This window comes from Musa acuminata, chromosome BXJ1-6, assembly GCF_036884655.1.
Source record: "Musa acuminata AAA Group cultivar baxijiao chromosome BXJ1-6, Cavendish_Baxijiao_AAA, whole genome shotgun sequence".
NCBI classification, from domain to species: domain Eukaryota; kingdom Viridiplantae; phylum Streptophyta; class Magnoliopsida; order Zingiberales; family Musaceae; genus Musa; species Musa acuminata.
The window spans coordinates 33,593,001-33,615,000 of record NC_088332.1 but is presented as its reverse complement, the minus strand read 5'-3'; the positions used below and the strand labels follow the sequence as shown (position 1 = coordinate 33,615,000).

General features: G+C 39.5%; 2 protein-coding genes across 5 annotated transcripts in view; one reads left to right on the top strand and one right to left on the bottom strand.

Annotated features, from left to right (window-relative positions):
* The window catches only part of LOC135584905 (uncharacterized), a 34,679-nt gene extending 32,189 nt beyond the window's left edge, over nt 1–2,490 (bottom strand). For 2 of the 4 annotated variants that reach the window (XM_065190166.1, XM_065190165.1), the window contains exons 1-4: nt 1,958–2,357; nt 1,691–1,846; nt 1,509–1,605; nt 1,214–1,382 (exon numbers count right to left, since the gene is read on the bottom strand). In XM_065190166.1, coding sequence (XP_065046238.1) covers nt 1,214–1,382; nt 1,509–1,605; nt 1,691–1,846; nt 1,958–1,981 — 446 coding nt within the window. In that variant the 5' untranslated portion in view covers nt 1,982–2,357. The other 2 variants (XM_065190164.1, XM_009407371.3) reach the window with 2 other exon arrangements.
* Nucleotides 2,491–12,351: 9,861 nt separating this feature from the next.
* Nucleotides 12,352–13,961, top strand: LOC135676702 (peroxidase 1-like). The gene is made up of 4 exons (XM_065188157.1): nt 12,352–12,622; nt 12,706–12,894; nt 13,010–13,172; nt 13,292–13,961. The coding sequence occupies exons 1-4, from the start codon at nt 12,404–12,406 to the stop codon at nt 13,705–13,707; spliced, it is 987 nt and encodes a 328-aa protein (XP_065044229.1). The 5' UTR covers nt 12,352–12,403; the 3' UTR covers nt 13,708–13,961.
* Nucleotides 13,962–22,000: the final 8,039 nt, after the last annotated feature.

The following is a 22,000-nucleotide window of genomic DNA, read 5'->3' as shown; positions in this document are numbered from 1 at the left end:
GCTAAAAGATAATCTCTCTATCGCTCAAGCTAGAATGAAGCAGCAAGCCAACACACGATGAAACGAAAGAGAGTTTTCAGTAGGAGATTAGGTCTATCTTCGCCTACAGCCATTCAAGCAAATCTTCATCAACACACGAGCCTCCATGAATCTATCCCCACGTTTTTATGGGCCCTATCAGATTATAGAGCATATTGGAGCCGTGGTGTACAGACTTAAATTGCTTGAGGATGCCAAAATTCACTCTGTCTTCCACGTGTCATGCCTTAAGCGCAAGTTGGGAGAACACGAGTCACCCTAGATCCAACTGCCTAACACCACTGATGATGGAGATATTCAAGCCCAACCATAAGCCATCCTCAACCGCAGAATCGTGATGCGCCGTCGATATCCTTCTACTAAAGTACTAGTGCATTGGAATAATTTACCACTCGAAGACGCCACATGAGAATCATATGAGGAGCTGAAGACCCGGTTCTTTGAGTTCATGGAACCTTAACCTTGAAGACAAGGTTGATTTGACGAGGGCGGGCTTGATAGGACCCTAGTAGGGTTGGGACCTACTTAACTAAGAAGCAGCTAATAAAAACCCTGTGAGATTGTAATAAATCCCACCTAGCCGCATATATCCTATAAAGAAAAGTGACTATGATTTATATTTGAGCCTTTGAGCTTCCTAGCCATCGCCCCCGTTTTATTGGATCGATCGGCTAAGGTTGAGGGCAAAATGGGTAACTCACTTAGGAAGCAACCTCTAAGACTAGGGTTTGGAGCCCTATATAAGTATGTAGTCTCCATCTCTTTGGAAAAAGATTTATCTATAATTACAATCATATGGTCGATTTCTAAGAGACTGGAACCCCTATAGTGTTCCAAAGGTTGATCCCCTCAAAGATCAATCTATGTATAATTCCTCTGGGGTTCTATCAAGTTTGTTTCGTTCCTTTGTGTCATTTAATCCAAGCCATCAAGATTGCTCTAGTATTTCTCAAATAAAATGACCATCTATCTACCACTAACATCACATAGTAATAAATTATACTCAATGTTATCGTTATCGTCACAAAAGATTGGCGTTCGAGCATGCTCAGGTCATACGCGAAATTATAATTGGACGATTATAATTTAATTAAGAGGGTGATGAAGACATTGTTTGACTTAACATTCAGGCTATTGAAAGGGACAATAACAATAACACCTGCAATAAACTTACAAGGTGGCGAATACGATTACGACTCGGTTGGGGTCGAGCCACGGCAAGGGAGGCCGCCGAGGGCCGACCCGCCTCCATCGCCCCGCTTCCGCTGCTGGGCCCGACACACGATAAAGCGACGCCGCCTCCTCGTCGGTCTCCACGCGTATTGAAAAAGGTAACTTGTCCCCTGCGCATGTATTTATCGGGTGTTACCACAATCAGAGTTAACCGTCTAGAGGGTGAACATGTACACGACGGTGGGCGTGACGTTCGCTCAGTTCGACCCGGACGAGTTGGTGATCGATACACTCACCGGTGCCCTGATGATGGTCTCGTTGCTCCGTCTTATTCTTCTCTCGCTCGGCGCCGCTGCCTTGTGATCCTTTTCTTGAAAGATTCTTCTTCATCACCTTCAGAAACCAGTTCCGAAGAATCAAATCTTGTACGAAATCGACATGAAATCACAGAGAAAAGAAAGGAAAGAAACATATATACCGAGACAACTCGTGGGGTTGAGCTGGAACGATCCTTGATGTTTGCCATGAGTTGCTGAGAGAGCTCGTCGATGTCAACAGCAACGAAGCTGTCGGACGTCTCCGTTTCCGAAGCACTCGGTTTCATTTCTCGCGTGGATGCGAGCTCGGAAGAACTCTTGGGAGGACGAATCGAATTAGTGGCAGTAAGTTTGATGGATACAACAGTATATGGTGGAACAGCGGCAAGCTCGGAGCTAAAAGAAACAGAAAATTGAGGAGGACTCACCGAGTGCGTGGTTTCCGTGGCCATGGCTTTGGCTTCTCCGAGTGAGATTTTGCTTGCTTCTTTCGCTACGCCGTGATGAAGAGACTCGATTAAACGTTTTAAGGTGTCTTTGAAACGCTGCAAAAGAGTATACACGATGGACTAACTTTAACGCCAAGTCAAAAGGAAGGATAGGATGAGGATGGAGCGAAAAGGAAGGAAAAGAAAAGCAGGTGAGTATTCTTCTTCACTCCCCATTCATGTCTGTAGACAGAAAAAGGAATGCTTAAGAATAAAGAATGGAGTGGCCCAACTTGGGTTCTTTTTTGCTGAATAGGTAAGATTTCCTGTTCAATCGAATGAACGCAACAATTAGCAGCAAGCGAAGGAAATGGACATATAGGCAAAAAAGCCAATGGGTTATTCGTACGCGACTGAGACTGGAATGAGAGAGCTGAGGCAGGGATTGTTGTGTTGTTATTATCATCATACATAATTCCTAGTTTTTGTTTCTACTCTTTTCTCTTCGGTGGGAACGGTGTGGTGGAAGAATGGACAGGTGTGTGTCGATGAGGCTCCTTGGCAGGATGTGTGGATGCTGCGATAGAACGAACGGCTAATTGGGTGACATATAGAGAACAAACGGAAGGGAGGCCAAGAAGAAATCTTTTGTTTCCTTAGAAAAGGAAAGAAGGAAACAGAGGAAAGGAAGGCGAATGAATGATTCAGCCGCTCTGAATTCAAACCTTTCTGGCTTCCAAGGTCAGCGGAAAGCGAGGAAGATGAGATTAAAGTCAACTAAGCTAGCTAGCTGATACCTTTAATCAACCAATATTATCTACATTGGAATTTTTTGTTTTTCATCGCGAGACTAATATTCATAACCTTTGTTCCGACAAGCAAAGAAGCTAAAAAATTGTTGTCATCTCCGTGCTTTTATTTCTTATTGGCCACGAATCGCTAAGGTTCATAAAGTCTAACCAGTTGGTATTTATTTATCGGATCAAGTTTGTGCATGTCGACGTCGCCATACTTGTGACCAAATTCATTCGAGGTGGATGACTTACTTGACAATGTTATTTCCATTGGATCGCTAAGACTAATTTTTCTGGATCATCTGGTCAAAATGATGCAAGAGAAAACGATGGGATATGATACCACCAACTACCACCTTACACTTTGGGGACCTGCTAATCTCATGCGAGCGCAGCCTATTAAGCCAAAGTTTTCTGAAACACGAACGGATCCTTCAGGATCAGCGACAGTAATTAACTTAAAAGGCAGCATAATTTTTCGAATGTACGTAAAATTTATCCACCCACGAGGAATCTGTTATAGATGTGAGAAACACTTTGCCATTCTTTTTTCTCCCTTTTTGAATTAGAAGCCTGCTTCTTTGCTACCAAATCATAATAGTCTTTTAATTATTTACAACTTATAATCATTATTTTCTTGTTATTGCATCTCGTACCCTCGCAATAGCAAGAAAATTCGGATTACATATCGAAAATACTTCAAACATTATTCGGTAGAGGGATTCCTTAATGTTGGGCATATGGCCCATTATTCAGTGGGCTTTAATAACCTACAGCCCACTTAGTCATAATCCTCTCTTCTCGTTTAATATAAATCCTAACTCTTTTAACTAAGAGGTATGGTGGATAGGACAACAACTGTGAATATGATTGAAAAACTACAATAACATGGTTTAAAAAAAGAGAAAGAAATGACAGAAAAATAAGAGAAGAAGAAAAGAAAAGAAGACAAGGACAACGTAGAGGTTGTTCTCAATCATCCAAGTAGTGTTCTTATATCATGTTATATCATATTTATAGTAGATTATTGTTGTGATCACTTGGGGAGATTTTGGATATTATGCACAGTAACATAATTCTTATATCTTAGTTATTTTTTTTGTGATTGTTGCTTGGGTGTTGGGCAAGAGACTTTAAGATTTGTATATTCATTATTCTTATAGTGAATTTTCTCTAATTTACCTCATAGTTTTTACCCTTTATGTTGAAGGAGTTTTCCATATAAATTTTGGTAGTCCTATTTGATTTTGATTTCTGTTTAATTCTGTTGTATGTTATGGCCTATTAGTATTTATTCATATACCAAATTCTCTTTTTAGTGGTACTAAAGTAAGTTTTAGTGATTTAATTTTTATATTCGAACATGGAGGTCAATAGTATTTCTCGCATGATTAGTTTAAACGAAAACAATTGGATGATATGAAAATCAAGAATGGAAGATCTCTTATATTGCAAAGATTTGTATGGACCTTTGCAAGAAAATAGTACAAAACCAACAATTATGACAAATGATGAATGGAAGAGATTATACCGAAAAATAATCGAGTTTATTCGACGGTAGCTCAATGATAGTGTCTTTCATCATGTTTCTACTGAAAGATCTGCATACTCTCTTTAAAAAAAGTTAGAAGGTCTCTATAAAAGAAAAATAATTGGCAACAAAGCTTTCTTGATCAGAAAACTTATAAACCTAAAGTATAAAGATGGCACTTCTATTGTTTAGTATTTAAAAGAAATGCAAAGTATCACTAACTAGTTATCCTCTATGAAAATGTCTCTTGATGATAAGTTGCAGGCATTGTTACTTCTTAGTTCATTATTAGAAAATTGTGAGACATTAATGGTTTCCCTCAAATATTCTGCGTTAGATGATGTTGTCACTATAAGTCAAGTAACAAATTGATTCACAAGCACTTATCTTAAAGAACAGAGGAAGGTTAAAATCCAAGGATAGAAGTAGTTCACGCATGGGTAGAAGCAAATCAAGATTAAAAAAAGATATTATTTGTTATAATTATGATGAGAAAGGATATTATAAGAATCAATGTACGCTGAAAAGTAAGAAAAAAGAAAAGGAAGTTGAGCATACAAAGTCAAAATATAATACCACAGCTACATTATAAGGTGGTGATTTTTTTATTTTATCTCCTTCTGATGATATTTTTTCTTGTCTATGTCAAGATCTCGAATAGGTGATTGATATTGGTGCTTATTATTATGCTACACCATGGAGAGAGTTATTTACTACCTACAGGTCTAGAAATTTTGATGTTGTCAAGATGAGTAACTATAATATGACAAATATCATCGACATGGGTGATATCCACATAAAGACCAACCTTAGCTACGAGTTGGTGCATAAGGATGTGGAGCATGTAGTTGACTTCAAGCTAAATTTAATTTCAGTTGGAAGACTAGATGATGAAAACTTTGATAGCAAATTTCACAAAGGGCAATAGAAGCTTAGTAAGGGTTCTCTTAGTGTATCTAGTAGAAAGAAATGTCAAAGTTTGTATAGATTGTAGGCCAAAGCTTGTGATGAGCAGTTGAATGCTATAGAGAAAAACTTTAGCATGGAGTTATAGCATAGGCAATTGAGACACATGAGTGAGAATGAGCTACAAGTTCTTTCTAAGAGAGAGGTATTGTTAGACTTACGAGGTATATGTCTGAACCCTTGTATTGATTATTTAGTTGGTAAACAATACAGAGTTTCATTTATTAGTTCTACGTTGTCTAGAAAAATACATGAACCATATTTATACAGATGTATGTGGTCCTCTAAGGATAAAAAACTCATGATGGATTTATTAATATTCCTGGTATCAATAATGCACTTTATTTTGTCACTTTTATAGATGACTTTTCCAAGAAAGTTTGGGCCTATGCTATGAAGACTAAAGATCAAGTTATTAATATCTTTAAAAAGTTTCAAAAAGGGAGACAGAAAGATAATTGAAATACATACGATCAGATAATGGTGGTGAGTATACAGGATTGTTTAATGATTATTACAGATCACATGACATCCAACATGAGATGATAGTTCCTGATACACCTCAGCACAATACAATTGTACAGATGATGAACTGCACCATCATGGAAAAGATCAAATATATGCTTTCACAAGCCAAGCTACCCAAAAAGTTTTAGAATGAGGCTTTAAGGACTACAACTAATGTGATCAACCTGTCACCCTATACAACCTTAGATGGTGATGTTGCAAAGCATATATAGTCAAGGAAAGATATTTTCTACAAGCATTTGAGAGTGTTTGGTTATCATGCATTTGCACAATTCCAAACAATGAGAGTTCCAAGTTGGATAATAAGATAAAAGAATGTATTTTTCTTAGCTACTCACATGATCAGTTTGGTTACAAGCTTTGGGATCCAAAAAAATAGAAGGTGTTTAAAAGTAAAGATGTGGTCTTCTTTGATAATTAAACCCTTGAGGATTTGAAGGAGGCACTAGCCAAGACTTGTATAGAATAATTAGTATATTGTGACCCAATTATTCCTTTAGTATATCAAAGTGATAGGGAAGATGTATAAAAAGATGGTGTAGAGCCTGATGTTGATCTACCTATATGACATGTTGAGTAAGAAAAAGTTGAGGAGCAACTTCCCGCATAACCTCAATTGAGAAGATCTTCTAGACAACGTCAACCTTCCAAAAGATACTCTATAGATTAGTATTTAATGCTTACTGATGTAGGTGAACCAGAGAGTTACTAGGAAGCAATTGAAAGTGAGCAGAAAAAAAAAGTGGTTAGTTGCTATGCAGGAAAAGATGGATGCTCTGTAGAAGAACCACATATATGATTTGGTGCAACTACCAAAAGGAATGAAGGCCTTGAAGAACAAGTGAGTTTTTATGTTGAAGTTTCGAGAATATTGTTCTCAACTAAAGTACAAAGCTAGATTGGTTGTGAAAGCCTTTGGTCAAAGGAAAGGTATTGACTTTGAAGAGATTTTTTCTCCTATTATAAAATATCTTCTATTTGTATTGCTCTTTGTACTGTTGTTAGCCTAGACTTGGAGGTTTGTAGTTGGATGTGAAGACAACTTTTCTTCATGATGATTTGGAGAAAAAAAATTATATAGAACAACTAGAAAGCTACAAAGTCAAAGGTAAAGAAAATTTTATCTACAAGTTGAGAAAGAGCTTGTATGGGTTAAAGCAAACTCCAAGACAATGGTACAAAAAGTTTGATTTATTTATGACTAAAATGGATACAAAAGAATGACTTTAGATCATTATGTATATATCAAATGGTTTGATGACGATTTTATTATTCTTTTACTTTATGTTGATGACATGCTTATCATTCGGAAAGATATATCTACAATTAACAGGTTGAATAAGAAACTGAGTGACTCATTTGCAATAAAGGACATGAGGCTAGCAAAACAAATACTAAGCATGCAGATTTTTCATGACAGAAAAAATAAGAAGATTTGGTTGTCATATGAGAAATACAACGAGAAGATATTAGAAAGATTTAGTATAAGCAATGCAAAGCCAATTGGTTCTTCTTGTTCAAGTCACTTCAAGTTGTGCTCAAAACAAAGTCTATCAAGTGATGAAGAGAATGATAAAATGCAAAAGGTTCATTATGCTTTAACAATTAGCCCCCCTTCATCTTTCGGTTTGCAAATGCTATCCCAATTTACCATATGCATTGCCTTATCATTTGTGTCATTCCAGAAGAAGTTCATTAATAACCATTCAATATCTTGGAGAAGTCCAGCAGGCAGAAGAAATGCATTACACCAATATATAGAATAGGATTGCAATACCGAACGGATGAGTTCGAGTCATCCTGCTTTTGATAGAAACCTATTTTTCCAAGAAGAGATTCTATTCTTTATTTTTTGCAAGATAGGCTGACAGTGGGTTTTATGAATGCCTGTGGATATGAGTGGGAGACCCAAATAAGGAACTGGCAAGCTTCCCTCACTAACCCTCAAAGTTTGTGCAATAAAGATCTTATCCTCAACGTAAGGGCTCATATATACTTTACTTTTCGCATGATTTAACTGAAGTCCAGAAACCATACCAAAGTCATTCATAATAGTAGCCAGGTTCTTTACTAAAGTTGGTTTATTTTGGAGAAAGATAAGTAAATCATCTGCAAATGTTATATGTGATATATGAATAGAACCAGCAATGGGTACGTTAATGCTGCCATTTAAGACTGCGTGTTCCAACATACAGCTAAGTCCTTCCATCGCAATAGTAAAGAGATATGGAGAGAGTGGATCACCTTGTCGGATGTCATTCGTGCTCCCAAAAAAACCAATAGGTGAGCCATTAAAGAGTATCAAAAACTTTGGAGTTTCCAGGCAAGATTGAATCCAATTAACCCATTGCCGTGGAAAGTTCATATCGAGGAGCATCTTATAGATAAATTTCCTATTAACTGAATCAAAGGCTTTTCGTAAATCAGCTTTAAAATAGATTTTTGTCCCTCTTGCTTTTGAGTGCAAATCTTTGACCAAGTCATTAGCAAGCAAAATGTTATGATGTATACTTCTCCCTTTGATGAAAGCAGCTTGATTTGGGCTAATGATCTTGTGTATTACCTTTTGCATTCTATTTGCTAATACTTTGGAGATTGGTGGTATATACGAGACCGGACATCGCATATGTAGTGGGTGTTACTAGCAAATTCTTACAAATTCAGGCAAAGAGTACTGAGCAGCAGGGAAGTAGATCTTTAGATATCTCAGAGGGACCTCCAAAGTTTGTTTAAGTTATAGAGGTTTGTAAAAAAATATTATGGATAAAAGAATTCTTACAAGAATTTGGGCTAAAACAAGAAAACTATGTAATGCATTGTAACAGCCATAGCATCATCCATTTGTGTAAGAACCCAACTTTTCATTCCAAGTCAAAGCATATAGATGTCAGATATCATTGGATTCGAAATATAGCATTTGCAACTTTAGAAAATTTACACTGATGATAACGGAGTAGACATATTGACAAAGATCTTACTGAAAGAAGGGCAAGAGAAATGCTGACAGTTGGTCGGTATGGCTTCACAGTGAAGAGTCATGGGACAACGTCCCTTATGGATTAAAGAGGAAGGTTGTAGGGTATATGGCCCATTATTTAACCCATAGTGGGCTTTAATAACCCACATCCCACTTAGCCATAACTCTCTCTTCTTATTTAACCTAAACCCTAACTCTTTTAACTAAGAGGTGTGGCAACTAGGGCAAAAAAAAGGGGGTAGTGGTGGTTGTGAATAGGGCTGAAAAACTATAGCAACGTGATTCAGAAAAAGATAAGGAAATGAAAGAAAACAAAGACAACGTATAGGTTGTTCTCAATCATCCCGGCATTGTTTTTATCTTAGGTTAGATTAGATTGATAGTGGATTCTTGCTGTACTCACTTGGGGAGATTTTGGATATTGTGCACAGTAATATAATCCTTGTATCCCAGTTATTCTTTTGTGATTGTTGTTTAGGTTTTGGACAAGAAACTTTGAAATATATATATTTATTATTTTTATAGTAAATTTTCTCTGGGCTACCTCATGATTTTTACCTTTCATGTTTAAGGAATTTTTCATGTAAATCTTGATGTCCTATTTGATTGTAATTTTTTACGATCTGTACTCATTTCATCTAGATTGTAGCTCGACTCAAAACAACTCATGGAGTCAGTACTTTCCCTTTGAAAATTCAAAGTGTAATTAATGATATATTACAGTTGTTGAGCTCCTATGATTTTTATGTTAGTTACTGGTATTTGGATCCCGTAAACAGTAGAAAAGGAAAGATTACGTCTACTCTCGAATGAGCCCACAGACAGCCCATTTCATGCTAAATGGATATTGAAGAAACTGCAACGATATTCCCGAATCCCATTTGTTGTACAATATCATGAACAATTTCATATCAAGCTAATTAATTCAATACATCTATCAGCGTTGCAATGTCCTAATCTATAGAATCGACATAATTACTGACAACCTTTTTCCCTTCAAATCCCTATTCAGTGTGTATATCCAATTACTTTTTTTTTATTTTGCTCTGATTTGAATCTCAATATCGCAACAACTTGTTCTTAATTTAGCATCTTCCAAGTCAACTCCACAATTTGCTTACTCAATGCTGTGCACTTGTATGGGAACTTTGGAAGACAAGTGATCGAGTGCTGAATCGTGTGGCACGCACGTTATCATCACAGCTTTCCTTCCATTAATTTTGAGTTAGGTGAGCCATATCCTTTGACTTTTCTTTTCCTATTATCGTTAGGAGTTGACTTTTTGGCTTAAAAATACAAACACACTTTGCTACATCCTTAATCTGTGGTGAGTGAGCACACACGAGATTTTGACTAACTATATATAATTGGAGGGACATTCAAGTTGAAACCTCAAATTCAGTCAATCAGAGAGATGCAAGCAAACTAGTCACATGGCCAGCGATGATGTAGAATTTTTTTGGCTTCAAATCTTCGTTTGCAAGTCAACATGGTTTTGCCGCCTCGGTGAGCAAACAAGAGTAAATCAAGCAACTTCTCAGGAAAGGAAAGGAATTGGGACGAACGAAGAGATAAGCTTCAGCATGGTTTATGTTCTTCGTTGGGTCTTTTGCTTCGTACGTTAAGCACCGAGAGCTACTTGGCCTTCGATCTGCTGCTGCTTGTTGGCTCCATGCATGGCACAGGAAAAAGTACCATCTCACATGCAGAATCACACACGCACTTGTCTCGCCAAGGTTTGTTGTCGTTTCTATGTACAGCATATGCTGAACGAGCGGCAGAGAGTCTGCTGATAGAACAGCATGTTGTGCATTGCACAGGCCACAAGTTCTGAAGAGGAATGGACTTTTCATGATAGAAACGACATGATAGAACAGCATGTTGTGAATGGCAATGACCGAAAGACTAATTCGTCCTCCTCCTACTTCTTTGTGGATTTAGATGTTATTCGAGAAGCATGATCGAGCCCAAAGGCAGCAAAACTGTAATAAGCACACTTAAAATCATTGCCGAATTTACTCGTCTCATGACAGTTAAACCCTATGCAATCCAATCCAACTGGTCAGTAAGCAAACAAAGTTTTTCGATCGAAATCGGTGGTTTCTGGATTAGGCTGGAGAAGAGTCAGCTTGGCCTACGCCAACTAATTGACAATCTAAATGAAATAAGCTAACTTGTACTACTCTTCAATTTGCTCGGATTCCATGCGTCCTCATGCAGCATTACCGGCATGATTGAGCTAAAGTTCTTGGGGACAAATAGGCCTAAACACTCGATTCTGAGAATTTAGTATAGAACCGTACTTGGAAAGCCATATTGGAACAACTGTCTTGGTATTTTAGAGCTGCACTTGGTGTGATGGAGAGGAACAACCTTATTCTGTGGCTCGCTAACATGCTCTCGGCCGCCTCTCCCACCTTCCTCTGTCTTAACCGACATACTTTATCTGATCCAAAGGTTGCATTAGATTTGATTTGTCATTTATCAGCATATTAACTCAAATATATGACAAATGGAGTCATTTAATGAGATCCATCCAAGCATTGGCAGATCCAACTGGGCTTTCACCAACTTAGAAAACTATGCAATCGGTAGTTGATTTCTTTTCTTATTCTATGATGTTTTAGAATGCAGAAACTTCTAATGCATGTGATCCATAATATTTAAAAAGGATGACACACACAGCTACTGATGTTGCATATCACCAATCGACAGAGCAAAGTTGTATACATCCAACAAGCCTAATTTATTTTATGCGTCATCTTTAACCCGTCCCAGCAGCAGGAAGACAAGGCACAAGTAGCTGTTCTTCATCATCTGATGTAGAGCTCTCGGGCCTCCCATGGTTCTCCAAGTTTTACCCCTGCCGAGCGACTATGTGCAGTAATTTTTTGAGAGGATATGATTACTCACAGAAGTCTTTTGAAAGCTAGCACTCGTGGCTTAATGACGGGACAAGATAAGAGCACAGTCGCAAGATTATAGTGTGGCCAACCTTAGATAGTGCTGTGATCCCTATAAAACGTGCATCATCCCCGCATGACTCACTCACGTAATTTGACCGCTCGGCGACACATCACATGCATAAGAGTCGGAATCGTGATTAGTATACTAACATCACATGCCCGCTTATGAATGATGCGGTTTACTTCAAAGTTTCTAATTTGCATGTTCGTGCCATTATTCTGCGTTGACAGCGATTTGGAATATTTCAAAAATGATGCTTTTGCAAGTTGAATCTTTATCTACGGAGAACGGAAATGTTACGAGTCAAGAGCTTGCCTGCTTGATTTGTCTGCTATTGTTAATTTGGCTTTCAATATCAGAGTCGTCGATCTACAGGATTATCATGGTATATAAACTCACAATGGATTCAATCTCTACTGATTTCCCCATCATAGTCAAGTCAACCCTTCCACAACGGTTTGTGGGACCTCCTTTGCTGTACTTACCGCACTCCACTGGATAAGTTAATTAGAAGAATCTCAACGGTATGCGAGACAGATGAAGATTAATGAAGAAACAAGCAAAGAAGAGACCTTTTCAGAAGCTAGCTGGAGGACTCATGAGACTCTATATAAGACCGACCTCCGTATCCTCCTCCATGGTCTCAGAATCACAGAGCCAATTCAATACCTTTGCTTCCTAAGATGGCTTCTAAGGCTCTCTTGATGCTCTTGGCCGCTCTGTCTCTTTCCCTTGCGCTCTCGGGGTCGGCGGACGCACAAGGGTTGAGCGTTGGTTACTACAGCAAGACATGCCCTCAGGCGGAAGCTATCGTGTTCGAGGAGATGACCAAAATCATCGAGGTCGCACCCAGCCTTGCTGGCCCTCTCTTGAGGATGCACTTCCACGACTGTTTTGTGAGGGTATGTTCCTTCGCACCTGAAGAGTTGAACCATCATTTTAACGGAGTGTATGAGTTCACGATGAATTGGTTTTGTGCATGCAGGGATGCGATGGCTCGGTCCTGTTGAACTCCACGACGGGCAATGTAGCTGAGAAGGACGCACGTCCGAATCTTTCACTCAGAGGCTATGGCGTCATCGACAGAGTGAAGGCTAAACTGGAGAAAGCTTGTCCGGGGGTGGTGTCCTGCGCTGACATCTTAGCTTTGGTGGCGAGGGATGCGGTGGTTTTGGTAGGATGAGACACAGTGCAGCTTTTTTTTTGGGGGTTTCTTGAAGTAAAATAAAAAGGTAGAGAGTGGATCTCGAGGTACGATTGGTTGACTAACGGTGGCTATCTTCATTCAGAGCAAAGGGCCATTTTGGCCTGTGCCGACTGGCCGTAGGGATGGCGTGGTATCCATTGCCAACGAGACCCGACAGCTGCCACCACCCACTGCCAACATCACTACCCTGATCTCCATGTTTGCAGCCCAAGGATTGAGCGTGAAGGACCTCGTCGTCTTATCAGGTACATCATGATCTCCAGTCAATTTCAGGGACCAGAAAGAACTCGTATCTGGATTTCAATGGTATATACATGGTTGTTGGTTTGCTGCATGGATCTGAACATTCATGTCCGATAACTAGGCGGGCACACGATCGGGATCTCGCACTGCGCAGCCTTCAACTCCCGCCTGTACAACTTCACCGGCAAGGCCACCCCCACCGACGTCGATCCCAGTCTCGACAAGTACTACCTGGCAAAACTGAGGACGATCTGCAAACCCAACGACTTTGTCACCTTTGTGGAGATGGATCCCGGGAGCTTCAGGACATTCGACACCGACTACTACAAGCTGGTGGCAAAGCGGAGGGGTCTCTTCCATTCGGATGCGGAACTCCTGCAGCATCCCCTGACAAAGGCATACGTCCTGAGCCATGCCGGTGCTTCAGAGCCGGAATTCTTCAAGGATTTTGGGGACTCCATGATCAGCATGGGAAACATCGGTGTCCTCACTGGCTCAGCAGGTGTGATCAGGAGGCAGTGTTCTGTTGTCAACTAGAGGCATGGACTTGTGCTCCTCTAATTAGAGGGAGTGAGGAGCTTTAAGTTTCTCGGGCAATAGAATTGAAGGCAGCAATTACACTAGTCGGATTGGCATTCGGTGGTTGCCTTGATTCTTTGCAACTCTCTCTCTCTCTCTCTGTCTCTCTCTCTCTCTCTCTCGCTCTGTATCTTGATATTATTCATAATAACTGGCAGAAGTCTCCGCCAGCGACGTTCATTTCTTCCAGGAATATAAGTTGCAAATTTCAAGTTTCAAGCGTCCAATTTCTTGTGTTCTGGCTTTGGCATTTAACAGTGAATCTTCATTTCGTTTTCTAATTGGCTTAATTTGGTTACCAAAAAATTTATGGAAATATCTATAAAACTTGACTTAATTGATTGCCAAAAATAAAAAAATAAAAAATGACAGTAATCTATTTTGGAAAAAAAATCATGGAAGCTTTAAAAATATATTTTTTTTCTTCTCTCAAAGGGTATTATGACAAAGCAGGATTTGAATCCAAGACCTTACGATAAATTATTAAGCTTTTACCATCAAAATATATTACATAAATTTTGAACCCACAAAATTTGATAATTATGGTGACATATTTTCATATAGTATTTCATAAAATAACTAGCTCGAGCTTAATTCTCGGTAGAGTAGTTGGTCCTCGTGTCTCTTGGGGACTCAAACTGAATTGTGATGATTTAGTGGGGGGATCAACTTGGAGATGTTGGATTTATTTTACGTAATAAGAATGTCGAGCTAATTTTTACTAGATGTAGATTTTTAAAGAAGGGAGAGGTGTTGCATTGTGAGGCCATGACAGTTTTGATGATCTCGGATGGCTTTTGACAAATTCAAGTCCCAAATATGCATTGCCGCACAAAGATCCTCTCCAATATTGTTCCTTTATATTTGGACATTGCTCATATGTTTCGATATATATAATGTTTCCTATATGTATAAGGAAGGGAAATGTGATGATCAACTAGTTGGCCAAATATGTCAAAAACTCACCATCATCATCTTTTTAGAGAGGGATTGGCTTTCTCGATTGATCTTTTTGATATACTCCGATGTAAGAAGTGTCTTCGATATAGTTCATAAGTTGAGCTTTTTCCAAGGGGGAAAAAAAAAGAAATTAGCTTAATTCCACTAAGTAAGCCATGCAGCAATATTGAAGAGAAAAATATTTAACCATAGATAGATGGTTTTCTTTTTCTTGATGACACTAAACGATAGATGAAGATGTAAGCTTATATTGAATTCATCGTTAGATCAGCACGTAGACCCCAAATGAAAAACTGGACGTTTTGATCAACCAGGTCGTAGTTAATTAAAGAAGCATCCAACAAATGACGACTTTTATGTTTATGAACATAAGCAGTTGTTTTCATCTCACTCAATATCTTTTGATGTTCAACACCTGTGCCTTGTGTCTCTCCCAGTTCCGAATCAAAGCAAGAACAAATCAGTATGGTATCTATTTCTTCTATAAGAAGAGAGCCAATCCTTTCTAATTCAATAATTGGTTTCTGCATGTTAGTTTGCAAACCCAGAAGAATGGTTTTCGTCCAACACCAAGCAACGTTCTGTCACATGCTTATGGAAGCATTCGATAAAGAAGAAGAGGTGCATCTCGTTGAAGCCCATCAATGCGAGTGTTCCTGGGACAAGAAGAAGGCCTCGTTGGGCTCTGCCTCGTAAACAAACAACTACGAACAAGTTCGATGTACATTGTTGAGTCCGGCCCATACGTGGGCTTGGACAAATTTGGGCCATGAGCCCAAATCAAAGAAATCAAGAGAGAAAGGGGAGATTGCAGCGTGCAGCGTGCGGCGTCTACGGAAATAGAGAAAGAAAGTAAGGTTACTGAGTTTTTTTGCTTGACGATCAATGGCTAAACGTTATCAGTTTCGGCCCAAATTTTATGTGGAGAATCCTTACAGTAAACTCTACAATCCTAACGGTGTTGATCTGCAGTTTACCCTGTCTAAGGTACTTTCTTGTGATATCTACTTTGTGAGACCTAAAATTTTCTTACGAGGAGATCCATCCTACATGATGAAGATATGCTATTCTTGAGCCAAGATCTGTGATCTTAATGTTATTCTGATCCTCTAGTTATTCTAGAGAAGACCTACTGTAAACCTATTATCATTATTATTGATAGTGGAAGTTTGAGGTGGACTACGGTCCCGTGATTTTTTCCACATTAGGTTTTCCACGTTAAAAATATTTGGTCTCACTATGTGATTGATTTTTGCTCTATTATTTATGCTATATTAGTTGATATTTTCATTTGGATATCGAGTTGGTATTTTGATGAGGAACCTATTTTGATACACAAAGAGGGAAAGAATTATTCCGTTTTAACAGGTTTCTTCCCAACGAGTGGTATCAGAGCAACATGTTAATTGGTGCTAGTTTTTCTTGGGTGATTGAAATGGAGCAATCAGATGGTATGATTAAATTGAACTCATCAAATTATTCCACTTGCAGGCGTCTGATGGAAGATTTGCTACATTGCAAAGATTTGTATAAGCCTATCAAGGTTAAAGATAAAGCTTCTGCTATGGACGATGAAGAATGAGAAGTTCAACATAGAAAAGCTATTGCCTATATTAGAAGATGGATGGATATAAACTTGCATAAGCATATTTCTGATGAAACTAGAGCTGATGTTGTTTGGCAAAGGTTAGAAAATCTCTTTGCGAAAAAGACAGTGGGAAATAGAATTTCTCTCCTCAAAAGGCTTGTAAATTTGAAGTATAAAGATGGTGGTAATATTGTTGAGCACATAAGTCTATTTCAGAGTCTTGCAAACAAGTTGGTTGCTATGAAAATGAATATAGATGATAAGATGCAGGGATTGTTACTTCTCAACTCTTTACCAGAAAGTTGGGAAACGTATCTTGTGACTATTTGTAACTCCACGCCAGAGGGAACTCTAACTATTGATATGGTTAAAGACAGTTTGCTAAATGAAGGTGCTAGAAGGAAAGAACAGGATGATTCTTCTTCTGGGGCATTTGTTACTGAAAAACAAGAAAGACGTGGAAGAAGTTATAGTAGAAATCCACATGAATATAGAGGGAGATCTAAGTCTAGAAGAGATATCAAATGTTTCCACTATAATAGGCCAGGTCACATGAAGAAAGAGTGTAGGTTTTGGAAGCGAGAACATAATGAAATGAAGAAAAATGAGAAAGAGACCAATATAATTACTGCTGAAGGTAATATCACTATTATTTGTGATGAAGGTTGTGTTAGCCTTGTAGCTCAGGACAGTAATTGGGTAATTGACTCTGATGCTTCATTTCATGTTACTTCTCATGGAGGTTTCTTTAGATCTTACACTGCTGGTGATTTTGGTAATGTCAGAATGGGAAACAACGGTACATCTAAGATTGTGGGTATTGGAGATATTTGCTTGGAGACCAGTATTGGGAGCAAATTAATACTCAAAGATGTAAGGCATGTTCCAAATATTCGTCTTAACTTGATATCTACAGGTAGACTTGATGATGAGGGTTTTGCACATTATTTTGGTGAAAGTAAATGGAAACTCACTAAATGTTCTCTGATTGTGACAAAAGGAAAGAAGATTAACTCTTTTTATGTCATGGAAGCTAAGCTACACAAAGGAGAGATTAATGCAATTCGAAAAGGTAAAAGTATAGATCTTTGGTATAAGAGACTTGGACATATCAATGACAAGGGACTTCAAACTCTTGCTAGAAAGTAGTTCTTACCAGAGTTGCAAGGTACATCTCTTAAATCTTGTGATCATTACTTAGTTGGAAAAACACATAGAGTTGCATTTCAGACATATCCATCATTTAGAAGATCAGATGTTATTGATTTAGTTCATACTGATGTCTGTATTATGCAAACTAGAACTCTTGAAGGTGCTCTTTATTTTGTTACTTTTGTTGATGACCATTCTAGAAAAGTGTGGGCTTTTGCTTTGAAATCTAAAGACCAAAACTAAAGTGTATTCGATCAGATAATGGTGGCGAGTACAGGGGTCCTTTTGAGAATTATTGTAGGTTTTATGGTATCAGGCTTGAGAAAACAGTTCCTAAAACTCCTTAGTAGAACGGTGTGGCAGAAAGGATGAACAGAACCATTGAAGAAAGGATTGGGTGTATGTTTTCCCACACCAAGTTACCAAAGTCATTTTAGGGGGAGGCTATGAGAACTACAATTGATTTGATAAATCTTTCTCCATCAGTTCCTCTGTAATGTGATGTTCCAAAGAGGGTATAGAGAGGAAAAGATATATCTTATAATCATTTAAGAGTCTTTGGGTGTAAAGAATTTGTTCATATCCCCAAAGATGAAAGGTCCAAGCTTGATAATAAGGCAAAAGCATGTATCTTCTTGGGATATGGTCATGAAGAGTTTGGGTATAGATTATGAGATCTAGTGAACAAGAAGATTATTAAAAGCAAAGATGTTGTGTTTCTTGAAGACCAATTGTTTGATGATGGTGATAATATTGAGAAGCCAGAAACCTCTGTTTATATTTCTTAGAGTTTGGGTCCAATTCCTTCACCTGTAGTTCATGATAATCATGGGGGAGATGAAGAAGAAGATTATGGTGAGAATGTAAGTGATGATACACCTACAGTTGATGATGTTGAACCAACTGAACAAGCACCTCCACCACCAGTTGAGATTCCATTGAGAAGATCCACTAGAGAGCGACAACCCTCTACCAGATATCCTCCACATGAGTATATTATGCTTACTAACGGGGGAGAGCCAGAAACTTACCAAGAAGCTATTCTACATGAGAATAAGAATGAGTGGGTTAAAGCCATGCAAGAAGATATGAGATCCCTGCTTGAGAACCACACCTATGACTTGGTGAAGTTGCCTAAAGAGAAGAAAACTCTCGAGAATAAGTGGGTTTATAAATTGAAGACTGAAAATAATAGCTCACAACAAAGATACAAGGCACGACTAGTTGTGAAAGGATTCAGTCAGAAGAAAGGTATTGACTTTGAAGAAATATTTTCTGTAGTTGTGAAAATGTCTTATATCCGAGTTGTTCTTGGTTTGGCTGTCCGCTTGAATTTAGAAGTTGAGCAACTTGATGTAAAAACAGCATTTCTTCATGGTGACTTAGAAGAAGAAATTTACATGGAGCAACCAGAAGGTTTCAAAGTCAAGGGAAAAGAAAATCTGGTATATAAGCTTAGGAAAAGTTTATATGGACTTAAACAAGCATCTAGACAATGGTATAAGAAGTTTGATTCCTTTTTGATGAGCCAAGGGTATGATAGAACCACATCTGATCATTGTGTGTTTATGAAAAAATTTTCAGATGATGATTTTATTATTTTACTGCTATATGTTGATGATATGTTGATTGTTGGCCATGATGTTGAAAAAATTGGAAAGCTTAAAAGAGAGCTAAGTAAGTCTTTTACCATGAAAGACTTGGGATCGATGAAACAAATACTTGGCATGAAGATTCTTCGTGATAGGAAGAAAAATAAGATTTGGCTATCTCAGGAGACTTACATTGAAAAGGTTCTTGAAAGATTCAACATGAGTAAAGCCAAAGCAGTTTGTTCTCCACTTGCAGGTCATTTCAAGCTTAGTTCGAAACAATGTCCTACAAGTGAGAAAGAAAAAGAAGAAATGTCAAGAGTGCCTTACTCATATGCAGTAGGCAGTTTGATGTATACTATGGTTTGTACTAAGCCAGATATAGCTCATGCAGTTGGAGTTGTCAGCCGATTTCTCTCTAGTCCTGGAAAGGAACATTGGGCAATAGTAAAATGGATATTAAGATATCTAAGAGGTACGTCCAGGTTGTGTTTATGTTTTGGCAGTGATGAACCTGTGTTAGAAGGCTACACAGATGCAGAGCAGGTGATACTGATTCTAGGAAGTCCACTTCAGGATTCTTGATGACATTTGCAGGAGCAATCTCTTAGCAGTCTAAGTTATAGAAGTATGTTGCTCTATCAACCACAGAAGCAGAATATATAGCAATTACTGAAACCTGCAAGGAAGCTTTATGGATGAAAAAGTTTCTACAGGAATTGGGCTTGAAACAGGAAGTATATACTGTTTACTGTGATAGTCAGAGTGTCATTCACCTATCCAAGAATTCAACATATCATTCTAGATCCAAGCATATTGATGTGAGATATCACTGGATTCGTGATATGCCTGAGATGAAAGAATTACAATTGGAAAATGTACATACCAATGATAATGGTTCAGATATGTTGACAAAGTATTTACCTAAGGAGAAGCTTGAAGCATGTAGACGAAAAGCGGGCTTGGTATAGCCCACCATATGAGCTGGAGGGGGAGAATTATTGGGTCCAGTCCATATGTGGGCTTGGACAAATTTGGGCCATGAGCCCAAAATCAAGAGAGAAAGGGCAAAATTAAGTGAGATTGCAGCGTGCAGAGAGATTGCAGCGTGCAACGTTCAGCGTGCTGTAACGGACAAACTTCTAAACAAGATGTTGGATGTAATGCTTATGTCTGTCCGTTGTCTTTTGGCATGTTCATGCCTTGTACAGCAGGTAGAGGGGCAGCCGAAGGCTTATAAGTCCCATTTTAGTTGGGTTGGTGGCCTCTTTAGGCTTGTAAATAAAGGTTGTGTCATGTGGACACGTGATAGAGCTTTTCGGTCTGTAATGGACCATTTTACCCTTTGTTGTGCAACTATTCAGAGCTTGTAAAGTCTGTTTGTAATTTGCATTGTCTATGAAGTGTATTTCGGACATGTTTGCCTGTGGATCCCGATTGAGGCGTTCTCTTTAACCCGTTCTCTCTTTTGTTGGTCCTAAGGGACAATGGGAGGCTTCGGGGAGGCTGACCTTTGCAGACGGACGCGCGAGGGTGCCGCACGCCTTAGGCAAAACCAGCTAAGGTCGTGACAATATGGTATCAGAGCGGGACAAGCACTCATAGAAACACTTGACATGCAAACGTGGGGGACCTAGCGGGGCTGCGTTGAGGGCAGTCAGCACACGCGCGACCGTTTGAGGGAAAACAGGCATGGAGATGTAGGGAAAAGAGTCGCTCAGAGGAGCGGGCATCTAACATTGGCATTTTGAGGAATGGCCAACCCTTCGCGCAAGAGGCACCACGAGAACAGGCAAGCTTGGAAGAATGCGGAGCGCACAAAGGTTGGGATGGCTGAGTTTGAGCTACGGCTCAACGTTGACAACTATACTTGATGGTGCTCTAGGCAAGCGAGGCGCTTGGCAAGAATGAGACCATCCAAGGTGGAATGAGTTGTTCAACGACCAAAAGAGTTATGCAAAGCTCACAGAGGTGAGGGGAATTGCTAACTCGAAGAATTTGGTACTCATGCATGGGCTTATATGCGGACGATGGAATGTTCGTGGCCATCCCAAGGCGACCCAGACTCGGCGCCATGGAGCATTGAAACTTTCTCTTCGTCATGTGAAGGATACGTCTGGAGCAGGCTGAAGTGTGCAACAAGTTTTGCATGTTGCTAGGCCTTGAGGGGTGCGGCGGTGGCTGTATTGACGTGGAGGCGCAATCTAGCAAGTGCGTTTGCAAGAGGCAGAGCAATGCACAGCTTGTTCAGCAGATCAGAGTAGTCCAAGGGGATGGTGGTCTCCGAAACGAAGAGAGATGTTGCTCCAACGGGACAGTTATCTAGGAGGGATAAGTCTCGGCACTCCAGAGGGAGAATCATGTGAGATGGACTTCACATGTTGAGGAGGAGTACCTCACAAACAACAACTTCACGAAGCTCGATGGACTGAGCAAGCGGAGAGGAGTTGTCGCATGATCTCGCTCGAGAGAATGCATTGGTGGATGCATTGCGAGATCAAGTGGGGGAGCGACCTGAAGCAACTTAAATGAAGGCACACTTAGAGTCGATATGGAGATCGGACTCAAGGGAGGGCTGACCCGTGGAATGGAGGGCGCGAGGGCCACCATCGACTCAATGCAAAAACGAGGAGCGGAGCAACTTGGGTGTAACTTGGCGAAGTACCCAAGCCGCATGAAGGGAGCCAGCAGAGAAGTTGGAACATGGAGCAGAAGCACAGTGCTTTCCTTAGACAGAGGTCAAAGACATGAACTCTTGCAGAGGCAAGGGTAGGATCATGTTGTTCCATGGGTCCTTCATTCTGACGGAGCGGACTCATCTTGCATGGTGCCAAAGATGAAGGGAGCTTCTGGGCACATGCACCTTATCTCGGAGGAGCATTTGATGGAGGAACTAAGGCGACTCAATTTGCGGAGGCGAAGTTGGGTTCAGAAGGTCTTAGCACGGGGCAAGAGGACG